At 40.3% G+C, this 16280-nt stretch overlaps 1 protein-coding gene across 6 annotated transcripts in view; it reads right to left on the bottom strand.

Moving 5' to 3' along the window:
• Window positions 1-1525: 1525 nt before the first annotated feature.
• The window catches only part of LOC129015285 (ubiquitin carboxyl-terminal hydrolase 31-like), a 107847-nt gene continuing 93092 nt past the window's right edge, over window positions 1526-16280 (bottom strand). The window contains exons 9-11 of one of the 6 annotated variants that reach the window (XM_063655203.1): window positions 15770-15840; window positions 13190-13279; window positions 1566-1702 (exon numbers count right to left, since the gene is read on the bottom strand). In XM_063655203.1, coding sequence (XP_063511273.1) covers window positions 13258-13279; window positions 15770-15840 — 93 coding nt within the window. In that variant the 3' untranslated portion in view covers window positions 1566-1702; window positions 13190-13257. Of the gene's footprint in view, window positions 1703-13189; window positions 13335-15769; window positions 15841-16280 lie in introns of those variants that run through there. The other 5 variants (XM_063655202.1, XM_063655204.1, XM_063655205.1 and 2 more) reach the window with 5 other exon arrangements.

Genomic DNA, 16280 nt, shown 5'->3' on the forward strand with positions numbered 1-16280 from the left:
AACTGCAACTTCCAGCTCTTAGGCCCAAGGGATCCTCCCACCTCAGCCTCTCCGTTAACTGGAATAACAGGTATGCACCACCAGGCCCGACTAATCTTTTTTGGAATTTTTTGTAGAGATGGGGTTTCGCTATGATGCCCTGGCTAGTCTTCAACTCCTGGACTCAAGTGATCTGCCCACCTCGGCCCCCTAAAGTGCTGGGATTACAGGCCTGAGCTGTGTAATTTCATGCCGCGTGACACAGCCCGCTAACAAGGAAGAAACCCCGCGGGTCCAGCGTCTACTCACATAGGTGGGGTGATGGCTGATAAATCCCAGCAGGAGGAGCCAAAAGAGCAGCCACCACACCGACATGTCCTGGTCCTCTCAGGGAGCCCTGAGGCGGCCAGGACAGAGGCGGGGGTGGCTTAGGGCTGGGGGAGGGAAGGGGACGGGGACGGGGAGGCGGAGGGGAGGGGGAGGGGAGGAGAGGGAAGGGAAGGGAAAGGAGGAGAAGGGGGCTGTTGGGCACCTGGAGGTGGAAGAGGAGGAGGAGGAGGAGGAGAAAGGGGTCTGGGAAAGGATCCGGTTCAAATTAAGTTCTCAAGCGCTGGTGGAAGGTTTAGCTACAGGTCACGGAGAAGGTCAATCAGGGAAGCAACAGGACGTGCAGGGCAAGGGAGCCTGAGGCTTAGGAGCAGTTACATGGAGACCAAGGTTCTGCTTTCCACCAAACCTTCTTCGGTCTGGGCCCTCTCTTAGCAACCCTGGGATTTTATACTCCCTCTCCACCAATCCCTGACACTGGTGGTGGAGCGGTGACGCCTGGGACATAAGACATAAGTTCAATTTGGGACAGAAGATTGAGGGACATGGCACCATCCAAGTAGACATGTTAAGAATTAAAAAAATAAAAATTAAAAAGCTATCAGGAAAGTAGCTGGAAATGGGTCTACAGCCCCAAGAGGAGCCTGAACTGAAAATATACATATGAAATGGGAGTTTAAAAACTAGATTCCTGGACAGATGCAGTGGCTCACGCCTATAATCCCAGCACTTTGGGAGGCCAAGGCGGGCGGATCGTCTGAGGTCAGGAGTTTGAGACCAGCCTGACCAACGTGGTGAAACCTCATTTCTACTAAAAATATAAAAAATCTGCTGGGTGTGGTGGCTGGCGCCTATAATCCCAGCTATTCAGAAGGCCAAGGCAAGAGAATCGCTTGAACCTGGGAGGCAGAGGTTGCAGTGAACCGAGATTGCGCAACTACACTCCAGCCTGGGCAACAGAGCGAGACTCCATATCAAAAAACAAACAAACAAACAAACAACAACAACAACAACAAAAAAAACCCAGATTCCTAATTTTACTCTCCCCCAACCAACCCCCCAAATCAGGTCAACTTGTACATGTATTCTTTCTAAATATCAGAATCAAAAATTAACTACGAAAAGTAAGAACTTTTTGCCCATGCTTTTTAAAATGTTTGAAAATACTGAACTTTTACAGTCTAGGTACTTACTGGAAAATAATCTGGTTCTCACCTTTTCCCTTGTTGCCCAGTGCAGGCTCGGTTACACACCAACAGGACAATCTTGTCGCTGCCTGCTCTTGAGGTGGGCGAATCCATTTTCCCTTGCTTTGCTGCAGTTTGTGTAGGAGAAGACAGTCTATGATAATCCAAGCCAAATTTCAAGTGGTTTAGGTTGTTGTTTAAATGAATTCCTGAAATAGAATAAAAACAACTCATTTTATCTCTTCAAAATTATTTTTATTCACTCATTATGAAGAAATTTACCCAACAGAGAAAATTTTTTTTAAAAATGTCATTATGTAAATTAAACTGCAATCAAAAAAAGAAACATCCTACTTAGATTACTCATCTAGCCGTTAGAGAATTTCTTTAGCATCCATTATTATTTCCTTTAAACTAGCCTTACCTATCTTAAAAACTGAAAATTAAAACTGCACTTCAGTGAATGTTAGATAGTTTTAGAAGGGCATGTGTGCTAAGATGATTCACCAAGAAAATTTAGTGAGGTCATGCAACCAGTAATCAAACAAATTTTTAAAAAATAAAGATGAGAATATGTGGAATGTTCTTCAATATTAAATAGCAGTTTCTTCTCCCTGATTAAAGAGCCAGACTTATAAGAAATAAAAGGTAAATTACACACTACACCTACTAGACTCAGAGCCATCAGGAGAATCTTCCAACTTGGAATACAGTCTACTAGACTGGATCAATCCACATTAAAGTTAACAAAAATATATATTTGACAGGCACAGTACTGATCCTCCCAAATGCTCCAAAGCAGAGCTCCCTGTCAATCAAAGTACCCAGCAACTCAGCACCCAGCACAACCCCAATAAATGCCTGACTACCTGTTCATTCCTTTAATCCTTTGGAAGTACAGCCTAGGGAAATGACACCCCAGCTGGAAAAGAGAAGAAACCCCTCCTACCACCACCATAAATAATAACACCACCAGAAAGAGAATAAAATACAAATGGCTTACACAAAAGTATTTATAGCAGAATGCTGGCAATAACCTCAATACTCAGCAATCTAAGACTCACTGAACCTATTAAGATACCTCAACATTATAACAATTTAAAATGACAAGTACATAGTTAATGCCAATATAAAGTCCAGATGGAGTTTAAAAGAACAACACATAAAAACTAGAAATAAGAAAAAAGCTGAATCTTTTTCAAGCCACTAGAGGGAAGAAAACTTTTTAAGCTTAAACACCATAAAGAAATCACAAAAGGAACAGGAGTAGATCTTACTTCCTAACCATTTTAAACTCTGGTATGAGAAAATAAAAATAATAGATATCTGAAGTTGAGACAATAAACTCGTTTCCCAGGTTCTTGGCAGAGGTAAGGGTGGGAAGACCTGTTCTCCTAGAATTGATGTGGACTCCTGACGAGATGAGGGGATGCCACATTGTCAACTGCACAGAAATCAAGCTCTGTGTTCAAACTGTGGACGCATTTACTGCCAGCTGTGTGAGCTGGGAGTGGTTACTTCATCTCCAAGTCTCAGCTTCCTCACTGGTAATGTGGGGAAAGCAGTAGCCTCATTATGTATTGAACAAAACATCTGTTAAGGCCTTAGGATAGAGGCTAATGCACACTCAATAAGGCAGTCTCTGGCTAGAATACAATAACCTTTGGATTCACCAAATTCACTTATAAATAGAAGCTTAGTGTTAACCCTAAGCAACTGGGGTGGGAACAGGATTTTGAGAAACTTTCAGTTGAACAAACATTACCTGGGCTCTTGCTGCATATTAAGAACTATACTGCACTGCTGGGTATAGCAAGATAAAGCAAAATGTGGCCCCAGCTCCAGAGGACTTCACAGTGTGGTGGGAAGGACAGAGAAGAAAACAAATCATTTCCACATAACACACTGGTGTGAGAGATTAACAGAAGAGCAGGAGTTCAACAGCCAGCCTGCAGGTAAAGGGAGTGAGGAAAGGCCCTCTGGACAAGATAATTTAGGTGTTTTTTACTGTAATGCAATAAAATTAGAAACAATCCAAACAAAAACACATACGGGGAAATGTAACAACTGGAAAAGAAAGACAAACAAGCACCTGGGTCAAAGAAGAAGAAGTGAAATAATAGACTATCTAGAAAATATTGTAAATATGAGTAGACCAGACAAAACTGAATTGTAAGCTGGCATTGGAGAAAGCTGGCCAACCCAATATACAAGATCACCAAAAGAATCAGAAACTGGAGGCGCCAGAGGCCTCTGGAAGTAGAGGGTGAAGTAAAAGAGGAATTAAAATAAGGACTTTCAACAAGAGCACCAAGACCATTCAACGAGGACAGTACAATCTCTTCATCAAATGGTGCTGGGACAAGTAAATATTTACTTGTCCCAGAATGGAGTTTGGTCCCTACCTCATACAATTTATAAAAATTAACTTAAAATGTATCAACAACCTAAATGTAAGAGCTAAAACTACAAAACTCAGAAGAAAACACAAGAGTAAATCTTTATGACCTTGGATGTGGTGACGGATTCTTAGATATGACAACAAAATTATCAGCAACAAAAGAAAAAACAGACTTCATCAAAATGAAGAACTTTTGTACATCAAAGAACACTATCCAGAAAGAGAAAAAACCCAGAGAATGGAATAAAATACTTGCAAGTCATATATCCCGTAACGGTCTAGTATTATACATCCTTACAAAGAATTCTTACAACTCAACAAAAAGATAATGCAATTTAAAATGGGAAAAAGACTTGAATAGACATTTCTCCAAAGAGAATATGTAAATGGCCAAACAAGCACATGACAAGATGTTCATCATCACTTACTATAAGAGAAATGCAAGTCAAAACCTCAATGAAGTAACACTTCACATTCACCAGGATGGCTAAAATCAAAAAGATGAAAAATCAATGTTGGCAAAGATGTGGAGAAATTAGAACTCTCATCTATTGCTGGTGGAAACGTAAAATGATCCAGCTCCTGTGGAAAACAATTTGGCAATTCCCCAAGAAGACAACCATAGAATTATGACATGATCCATCAATTCCATTCCTAGGTATACACCCAAAAGAACTGAAAACAGGTATTCAAACAAATACTAGTACACAAATGCTCATAGTAGGACTATTCACAATAGACAAAAGGTAGGAAAAAAACAAATGCCCATCAACAGATTAATGAACAAAATGTGGTACATGCATATGTATGTATGGAATCATGTTCAGCCATTAAAAAGGAATGACGTGGATCCATTCAAAGATGGACGAACAGGAACAGCTCTGGTCTGCAGCTCCCAGCATGATCGACGCAGAAGACGGGTGATTTCTGCATTTCCAACCGAGATACCTAGTTCATCTCATTGGGACGGTTGGACAGTGGGTGCCACCCACGGAGGGTGAGCTGAAGCAGAGTGGGGCGTCACCTCACCTGGGAAGCTCAAGGGGTCGGGGGATTTACCTTTCCTAGCCAAGGGAAGCTGTGACAGACTGTACCTGGAAAAACAGGACACTTCTGCCCAAAAGACACTTCTGCGCTTTTTCCAAGGTCTCAGCAACCAGCAGACAAGGAGATTCTCTCCTGTGCCTGGCTCGGTGGGTCCCATGCCCACAGAGCCTTGCTCACTGCTAGTGCAGCAGTCTGAGAACGAACTGTGAGGCGGCAGCCTGGCTGGGGGAGGGGCATCCACCATTGCTGAGGCTTGAGTAGGTAAACAGAGCGGCCAGGAAGCTCGAACTGGGCAGAGCCCCCCCGCAGCTCAGCAAGGCCTGCTGCCTCTATAGACTCCTCCTCTGAGGGCAGGGCATAGCTGAACAAAAGGCAGCAGACAGCTTCTGCAGACTTAAGGGTCCTTGTCTGACAGCTCTGAAGACAGCAGTGGTTCTCCCAGCATGGCATTTGAGCTCTGAGAATGGACAGACTGCCTCCTCAAGTGGGTCCCTGACTCCCATGTAGCCTAACTGGGAGACACCTCCCAGTAGGAACCAACAGACACCTCACACAGGCGGGTGCCCGTCTGGGACGAAGCTTCCAGAGGAAGGATCAGGCAGCAATATTTGCTGTTCTGCAGCCTCCACTGGTAATACCCAGGCAAACATGGTCTGGAGTGGACCTCCAGCAAACTCCAACAGACCTGCAGTTGAGGGACCTGATCAGTAGGAGGAAAACTAACAAACAGAAAGGAATAGCACCAACATCAACAAAAAGGACATCTACACCAAAACCCCATCTGTAGGTCACCAACATCAAAGATCAAAGGTAGATAAAACCACAAAGATGGGGAGAAACCAGAGCAGCAAGGCTGAAAATTCTAAAAACCAGAGCGCCTCTTCTCCTCCAAAGGATTGCAGCTCCTCGCCAGCAATGGAACAAAGCTAGATGGAGAATGACTTTGATGAGTTGACAGAAGTAGGCTTCAGAAGGTTGGTTCTCTGAGCTAAAGGAGCATGTTCAAACCCAACGCAAGGAAGCTAAAAACTTGAAAAAAAGGTTAGATGAATGGCTAACTAGAATAAACAATGAAGAGAAGAGCTTAAATGACCTGATGGAGCTGAAAACCATGGCATGAGAACTTTGTGATGCATGCACAAGCTTCAATAGCCAATTCGATCAAGTGAAAGGGTATCAGTGACTGAAGATCAAATTAATGAAATAAAGTGAGAACACAAGGTTAGAGAAAAAGAGTAAAAAGAAATGAACAAAGCTTCCAAGAAATATGGGGCTACGTGAAGAGACCAAATCTATGTTTGATTGCTCTACCTGAAAGTGATGGGAAGAATGGAACCAAGCTGGAAAACACTCTTCAGGACATTATCCAGGAGAACTTCCCCAACCTAGCAAGGCAAGCCAACATTCAAATTCAGGAAATATAGAGAACACCACAAAGATACTCCTCGAGAAGAACAACCCCAAGACACATAACTGTCAGATTCACCAAGGCTGAAATGAAGGAAAAAATATTAAGGGCAGCCAGAGTGAAAGGTCAGGTTACCCACAAAGGGAAGCCCATCAGACTAACAGCAGATCTCTCGGCAGAAACCCTACAAGCCAGAAGACAGTGGGGCCAATATTCAACATTCTTAAAGGAAAGAATTTTCAACCCAAAATTTATATCCAGCCAACCTAAGCTTCATAAGTGAAGGAGAAATAAAATCCTTTACAGACAAGCAAATGCTGAGAGATTTTGTCACCACCAGGCCTGCCTTACAAGAGCTCCTGAAGGAAGCACTAAACATGGAAAGGAACAACCGGTACCAGCCACTGCAAAAACATGCCAAATTGTAAAGACCATCAATGCTAGGAAGAAACTGCATCAATTAACGGGCAGAATAACCAACTAACATCGTAATAACAGGATCAAATTCACACATAACAATATTAACCTTAAATGTAAATGGGCTAAATGCCCCAATTAAAAGACAGACTGGCAAACTGGATAGAGTCAAGACCCATCAGTGTGCGGTATTCAGGAGACCCATCTCATGTGCAGAGACACACGTAGGCTCAAAATAAAGGATGGAGGAAGATCTACCAAGCAAATGAAAAGCAAAAAAAAGCAGGGGTTGCAATCCTAGTCTCTCATAAAACAGACTTTAAACCAACAAAGATCAAAAGAGAAAAAGAAGGCCATTACATAATGGTACAGGGATCAATTCAACAAGAAGAGCTAACTATCCTAAATATATATGCAACCAATACAGGAGCACCCAGACTCATAAACCAAGTCCTTAGAGACCTACAAAGAGACTTAGACTCCCACACAATAATGGGAGACTTTAACATCCCACTGTCAATATTAAACAGATTGACAAGACAGAAGGTTAACAAGGATATCCAGGACTTGAACTCAGCTCTGCACCAAGCAGACCTAATAGACATCTACAGAATTCTCCACCCCAAATCAACAGAATATACATTCTTCTCAGCACCACATCGCACTTATTCTAAAATTGACCACATAAATGGAAGTAAAGCACTCCTCAGCAACTGTAAAAGAACAGAAACCACAACAAACTGTCTCTCAGACCACAGTGCAACTAAATTAGAACTCCGGATTAAGAAACTCACTCAAAACTGTACAACTACATGGAAACTGAAGAACCTGCTCCTGAATGACTACTGGGTAAATAACAAAATGAAGGCAGAAATAAAGACGTTCTTTGAAAACAATGAGAACAAAGACAACGTACCAGAATCTCTGGGACACATTTAAAGCAGTGTGTAGAGGGAAATTTATAGCACTAAATGCCCACAAGAGAAAGCAGGAAAGATTTAAAATCAACACCCTAACATCACAATTAAAAGAACTAGAGAAGCAAGAGCAAACACATTCAAAAGCTAGCAGAAGGCAAGAAATAACCAAGATCAAAGCAGAACTGAAAGAGATAGAGACACAAAAAACCCTTCAAAAAAATAAATGAATCTAGGAGCTGGTTTTTTGAAAAAACCAACAAAATTGATAGACCGCTAGCAAGACTAACAAAGAAAAAAAGAGAGAAGAATCAAATAGACACAATAAAAATGATAAAGGGGATATCACCACTGATCCCACAGAAATACAAACTACCATCAGAGAATACTATAAATACCTCTACACAAATAAACTAGAAAATCTAGAAGAAATGGATAAATTCCTGGACACATACACCCTCCCAAGACTAAACCAGGCAGAAGTTGAATCTCTGAATAGACCAATAACAGGCTCTGAAATTGAGGCAATAATTAATAGCCTACCAACCAAAAAGAGTCCAGGACCAGACTGATTCACAGCCACATTCTAGGAGCTGGTACCATTCCTTCTGAAACTATTCCAATCAACAGAAAAAGAGGGAATCCTCCCTAACTCATTTTATGAGGTCAGCATCATCCTGATACCAAAGCCTGGCAGAGACACAACAAATAAAAGAATTTTAGACCAATATCTCTGATGAACATCGATGCAAAAATCCTCAATAAAATACTGGCAAACTGAATCCAGCAGCACATCAAAAAGCTTATCCACTATGATCAAGTTGGCTTCATCTCTGGGATGCAAGGCTGCTTCAACATATGCAAGTCAATAAACGTAATCCATCACATAAACAGAACCAATGACAAAAACCATACGATTATCTCAATAAATGCAGAAAAGGCCTTCAACAAAATTCAACAGCTCTTCATGCTAACAACTCTCAATAAACTAGATATTGATGGAATGTATATCAAAATAATAAGAGCTATTTATGACAAACCCACAGCCAATATCATACTGAATGGGCAAAAACTGGAAGCATTCCCTTTGAAAACTGGCACAAGACAAGGATGCCCTCTCTCACCACTCCTATTAAATATAGTGTTGGAAGTTCTGGCCAGGGCAATCAGGCAAGAGAAAGAAATAAAGGGTATTCAATTAGGAAAAGACGAAGTCAAATTGTCCCTGTTTGCAGATGACATGATTGTATATCTAGAAAACCCCATCGTCTCAGCCCAAAATCTCCTTAAACTGATAAGCAACTTCAGCAAAGTCTCAGGATACAAAATCAATATGCAAAAATCACAAGCATTCCTATACACCAATAACAGACAGAGAGCCAAATCATGAGTGAACTCCCATTCACAATTGCTTCAAAGAGAATAAAATACCTAGGAATCCAACTTACAAGGGATGCGAAGGACCTCTTCAAGGAGAACTACAAACCACTGCTCAATGAAATAAAAGAGAACACAAACAAATGGAAGAACATTCCATGCTCATGGATAGGAAGAATCAATATCGTGAAAATGGCCATACTGCCCAGGGTAATTTACAGATTCAATGTCATCCCCATCAACCTACCAATGACTTTCTTCACAGAATTGGAAAAAACCACTTTAAAGTTCATATGGAACCAAAAAAGAGCCTGCATTGCCAAGACAGTCCTAAGCAAAAAGAACAAAGCTGGAGGCATCACGCTACCTAACTTCAAACTATACTACAAGGCTACAGTAACCAAAACAGCATGGTACTGGTACCAACACAGAGATACAGACCAATGGAACAGAACAGAGGCCTCAGAAGTAACCACACATCTACAACCATCTGATCTTTGACAAATCTAACAAAAACAAGCAATGGGGAAAGGATTCCCTATTTAATAAATGGTGCTGGGAAAACTGGCTAGCCATATGTAGAAAGCTGAAACTGGATCTCTTCCTTACACCTTATACAAAAATTAATCCAAGGTGGATTAAAGACTTAAATCTTAGACCTAGAACCATAAAAACCCTAGAAGAAAACCTAGGCAATATCTTTAGGGACATAGGCATGAGCAAGGACTTCATGATTAAAACACCAAAAGCAAAGGAAACAAAAGCCAAAATTGACAAATGGGATCTAATTAAACTAAAGAGCTTCTGCACGGCAAAAGAAACTACCATCAGAGTAAACAGGCAACCTACAGAATGGGAGAAAATTTTTGCAATCTACCCATCTGACAAAGGGCTAATATCCAGAATCAACAAAGAACTCAAACAAATTTACAAGAAAAAAACAACCCCATCAAAAAGTGGGCAAAGGATATGAACAGACACTTCTCAAAAGAAGACATTTATGCATCCAACAGACACAGGAAAAAGTGCTCATCATCACTGCTCATCAGAGAAATGCAAATCAAAACCACAATGAGATACCATCGCACGCCAATTAGAATGGCAATCATTAAAAAGTCAGGAAACAACAGATGCTGGAGAGGATGTGGAGAAATAAGAATGCTTTTACACTGTTGGTGGGAGTGTAAATTAGTTCAACCATTGTGGAAGACAGTGTCACAATTCCTCAAGGATCTAGAATTAGAATTACCCTTTGACCCAGCAATCCCATTACTGGGTATATACCCAAAGGATTATATATCATGCTACTAAAAAGACACATGCACATGCACATAAAAAATTAACTCAAAATGGTTCAAAAAACTATAATATAAGAGCTAAAACTATAAAACTCTTAAAAGAAATTATGCGGTAAATCTTTATGACTTTGGATTTGATAAAGTGTCAGATATGACAACAAAAGCACAAGCAAAAAAAAAAAAATAGATAAACTGGACTTCAACAAAACTAAGAACTTTTATGTTTCAAAGGACATTATCAGGTAGTTAAAAGACCACCCACAGAATGGGAGAAAATATTTGCAAATCATATATCTGATAAGGGTCTAGTATTCAGCATATGTGAAAATTCCTAAAACTCAACAACAAATAGCAAACAATGCAATTTTAAGATGGGTAAAATATTTGAACAGACATTTTTCCAAATATAATATACAAATGGCCAACAAGCACAAGAAAAGATGCTCAACATGATGTCAGTCACAAACACAAATCAAAACCATAATGAGATACCACTTCATACCCACTACAATGGCTAAAATTAAAGAGTCAGATAATAATCAAGTGTCGGCAAGGACGTAGAGAAACTGGAACCCTCAAACACTGCTGATAAAAATGTAACGTGGTGTGGCCACTTTGGAAAACAGTCTGTAAGTTCCCCCAGATGATTAAACATAGAGTTACCACGCAACCCAGCAGTTCTATTCCCAGGTATGAAGAGAAACGAAAACATAAGTCCACACAAAAACTTGTGTGGAATGTTCACAGGAGCATTATTCATATTAGCCAGAAGGTGGAAACAACCCAAATGTTCATTAACAATGAATAAACAAAATGTGATCTATTCAAACAATAAAATATTATTTGGCCACAAAAAGGAATTAAGTATGATATATGCTACAACATGAATGAATCTTGAAAACATCACACTAAGTAAAGCCAGTCACAAAATACCACGTATTGTATGATTCCATTTATATGGAAGTCTAGACTAGGGAAATCTGTAGAAACAGAAAGAAGAATAGTGGGCTGGGTGTGGTGGCTCATGCCTGTAAGATTACCAGCACTTTGGGAGGCTGAGGCAGGTGGATCACTTGAGGTCAGGAGTTCGAGACCAGCCTGGCCAACATGGTGAAACCCCATCTCTACTAAAAATATAAAAATTAGACAGGTGTGGTGGCATGCGCCTGTGATCCCAGCTACTCGGGAGGCTAAGGCTGCAGTGAGCCAAGATCATGCACTGCACTCCAGCCTGAGCGACACAGCAAGACTCTGTCTCAAAAAGAAAAAGAGAGAGAGAGAAAGTAGAATAGTGACTGCTTAGAGCTTGGCAGGATGGGGAGACTGGAAGGTACCTTGGGGAGACAAAGCAGGAGCTAACGAGAATAGAAGCTGGAGAAGTGAATCCTCAGCACAGCAAATGGTAGGGAACATGGAAAAGCACATGGCATGTCTGAGAAACAGAGTAACCTGAAAGAGAAGACCTGAGGAAGGAGAGGAAATGGGAGTAGAGAGACTGGAAAGAAAGGCAAGGACCAAATCATGGCAGGGGAGGAGGGCGTTATGCTCCTTCCAAGGTGTTTAGATTTGATCTTAGAAAAGGGGAATCACTGGTAAATCAATAGCATGTAACATGATCAGAACTGTGTATTAGAGTAAGTCTGTGGAGAAATAACTAGAAAGGAGAAAGCTCAGTGGTAAAGATAAAAACTTACTGGAAAAGCTCAGTTGGGACTGGCCTGAACTATGTCAGTGGCAGTAGAATAAAGGCGAAAAATGCAGTGTGTGTCAACAGCTCTATGAGAATTTTGAAGGAGAAGTTATCAAGCTTGGATCCAGTTTGAGTGAAGAAGAGGATAGTAGTGCCATTATTTCTAGAAAAAATGCAGGAGCAACCAATCTAAGAAAGAAATGCTAAGGGTAAGACACCTGTAGGATTTCTAAGTCGAAATTCCAGTAGGGAGGTGGAAGTCAAGGAATGGAACTGGAATCAAAAGAAAAGTTGAGGCTGGGGGGGAATTCAGTTCAAAAAATCAAGGCATGGAAAATCCTGATAAGAGCGGCGGTTCTCACTTTAGCTTGCATCATGATCACCTACCTAAAGGGCTTCTTTACCAGAGTTTCTCCTTTACTAGGTGTGGAGTAGGGACCAAGAATTTGCATTTCTAACCAGTTCCCAGGTAATACTGATGCATTAACAACCACTAGGGTAGAGCAAAAGAAGAGGAGCCCTAGGAGGAACCCTGAAGAATGCTGTGGCCAGGAGCAAAGTCTGAGTTGCTTGGTAACTCTTAAAATCAGAATAACCCCGTAACTCCAGGCACAGTGAGGAGACAAGCTAAGTTCCAAATCACAGCCCAAACCACAGTAAGAGGAACACTACTGTCCAGGGCTTTACTTCATTTTGCTGCCTATCAATGAAGAGTTACATGCAAATTTCTTAAAAGCAGGTACCAAGAAAACATTCTATAGCAAAAATGTCAGAATCTTAAGAGGTGATAGCAAAATTAAAAAGAAAAAAAAAAACAACCTATGGCATAGTATATCCTCCTGAATGTCATGATAAGATGCCAAAAAGGCTACTTAAAGGAGGTCACAGTCAGTCCTGAATCTCAATAAGAGGTTTTCCCAACTAAACTATGGATATATCTTTGCCTAAAACAGTAAGAGCTGCCTTCTTCTAGGAAAATATTACTGTAAGATTTTTACCATTATACCATCATAAAAAAATTATGTGTATTTTACCACAATTTAAAAAAAATGTATATCATTATATAATAGACAACTAAAAGGGTAGACTATAGTTAAACCTGCAAACCCAGGTGGCATTATGGAAACAGGAGCTCATTTACCTCTTTGACTGAGAATTCCTTCAAGCCTAAATATTTTGGGAGTCTCAAAGGCAAAAATACAGTCACTTTCATGGACTGTTTCCAGGTCGTCTGTATCACAAAAGGAACAATGGAACCCATCATAGTACATTTCTGTTAACACAATCTAAAAATAGGAAAAATGTAAACAGTTGGGTAACTGGAAATTCGATACTAATTGATCTCCCAATTCTATGAACTTCTCCAGACCATCAGGACTGGCAGTGGTCTGAGAGAGCTCTGAAACATCTCGCAGAGCCCACTTTATTTGCCTTTAATGAGAGAATCCTGGAAGCACAGTATCCTCTGTAATTATATAACAATATACAGTCACCCCTCCATATCTGTGGGTGCTACATCTGTGGATTCAACCAACTGCAGATCAAAAATATTCAGAAGAAAAAAAAAGGATGATTGAATGTATACTGAACAGTCTTTTTTTCTTGTCATTATTCCCTAAACAATATAGCATAACAACTATTTACATAACATTTACACTGTATTAAGTATTGTAAGTTATCTGGAGATGATTTAAAGTATATTGGAGGTACAACTATTATGTATCCATAAAATAAAAAGTAAAAATAAATAAAGTATACAGGATGATATGCTTAGGTTCTATGCAAATACTGTGCCATGTTATAAAAGGGATTAAAGCACTGTGGATTTTGGTATCCTAGTGCAAGGGTTCCTACAACCAATCCCATGGACACTGAGGGAAACCTGTACCCTGATGCAGAACTCCATGACTCTTAACTCCAGAGTTTCTCTAAGTTTTAATGTAGAAGAGAACCAGGAGATCACAATGTCTAACCTCCATTTCACTGAAAGAAGAGACGCCAAGAGACTTGCCTAAAGTTCTACAACGATTCAGCCTCATGTCGAGGACAGAGTCCACATCTGACTCTGAGGCTTTCTCCCATATCATTTAATTTTCTATTTTTCAAGCCTAAACCATGGGTATTTGTATTGAAAAAAAAAATCAACTCAAATGTCCAAAAATACTAACTAATTAAACGTAGTATAGCCTTACTGGAATTATAAAGCTACTAAAAAGAATAAACTATATATATTTGCACTAACATGCAAAAATCTAAATACAAAGCAAGGTAAAAATAATATGTGTAAATGACTCTACTTATATAAAATAATGTATATATGCATGGAAAAAATCTAAATGAATACTATATAACATAGTATTAAAGTTAGTAACCCTTAGCATTAAGATACCTAGTATGAGATACTTCCTCTTTCTGTTATATTTCAAGAAATGGTTATTTTACAATAAAACAGAAAAACAGGACAGGCATGGCGGCTCAAGCCTGTAATCCCAGCACTTTGGGAGGCCAAGACAGAAGGACTGCTGAGGCCAGGAGTTCAAGACCAGCCTGGGCAACATGCCAAAACCTCATCTCTATGAAAAATACAAAAATCAGCTGGGTGTGGTGGCATGCGCCTACAATCCCCACTACTTGGGAAGCTGAGGTGGGAGGACTGCTTGAGCCCACAAGGTTGAGGCTGCAGTGAGCCATGATTGCACCAATGCACTCCAGCCTGGGCAACAGAGTGAGACCCTGTCTCAAACAATCCATACATACATACATACAAACAAACAAACAAAACAGAAAAACAAAAGATGGAGAGGAGAACACGGGAGACATTTAAAGACTTCATTATATGCTCAGCCGTGCTGTCTAGTGAAAAAGCACTGGATTGGGCATGCAGGTTCCAGTTCGGCCTGTCACCAACCAGCCCTGCAAACCTGAACAAGTCCCACGGCTTTTCTGAGCCTCTTTCAAATAAGGGAGTTGGACTGGACCCCTGAGGTCCCCTCTACCAGCACTAACATTCTGTGAATCTACCAGGTAAAAGGGGTTGGTGGTATATTCTACAAATAGTCCAGCAAAAACGTTCCTGGCACATTTTCCTTCTAATGAATTTAATGACCATGTTGTTTTTCTGCCGGTGAACATGCAAGTAAAATTCACTCTCTTCAGCAAACTGAGGTCAACAGCAAACTTGTAATTATTTCACCAATTTAAACCACATGCAAAAGGAGCCAGACAGTGCTGGAAGCTCTAAAGATGCAACCAGATTTGCCCTGGACACCATCGAAGCCTCGCTCCCTCCCTTTCTGCCTTTCCCTCATCCTGAAGGGAAGAAAGAGCCAACGGGCTTTTCAGAGTAGGAAAGAATATGAACATTTTATCAACATGCCAGTACTTGGCCTGCAAAAATATGAGATATTTGCCATATTAGGGCAACACTGCTGGCTGTGTTTGTTTTACTGTGGTAACTTCCCAAATGAGGCCACATGAGGCCGAAGTACAAAACACCTTTATTAGTCCAGGGATTACACAGTAGCTTCCAGAAGCTACTACCTAGGGAGAGCAATTTAGCTACTGAGTCATCTTTCCTTAATAAATCTTAAATAAGGAATGTTTTTCCAGATAAAATAATAATAGTAAATTGAGTAAAAGCTATCTGCAAAAACATGTCAAGTCCAAACAGGTCAAAAGTATTTTTGGTAAATTTCAACATAACTGCTTATCAAACATTTACCCCAAAAGGGATGCGGCATGGGCACAACTTCCCTTTCTCTTCTCTAAACAAGGTAAGAGACTCTGGTCCAGCTGTAATGAGAAAACAAAACGTATTGAACATCTATTACATACAGAACACGGTACTAGCAAGATATCCACTCTTATCACCACAATGGGAAGGGGTTTTCTAGTGTCACTGCTTAAGTTTTCAAAGCCTCTTTGAGTATCAAACACTGTGAGGATGCTCCAGTGCCCACATACACATCCACAGGAATGATTTAAGAAGGGTTAAGTAATTATACCTTATGAACAAAGCTACAAGAAGGTCTTGGTGTAAAGTCACAGCTTCTTTTAAAATTACATACACAATTAAATGAAACATGAAAAGTTTCCCTATACATTTTAGTCTTTGGGGTCTTGATTTTTTTCCCTCAACTCTAAATGCAACTGGTTTTAAATCTCTATCCAACCATACTTGGCAAAGAACTATAAAAAATCCTAAGAGAACAGAAAGCAATACTTTTGTGGCT

This window comes from Pongo pygmaeus, chromosome 18 (genome assembly GCF_028885625.2).
Source record: "Pongo pygmaeus isolate AG05252 chromosome 18, NHGRI_mPonPyg2-v2.0_pri, whole genome shotgun sequence".
NCBI classification, from domain to species: Eukaryota; Metazoa; Chordata; class Mammalia; order Primates; family Hominidae; genus Pongo; species Pongo pygmaeus.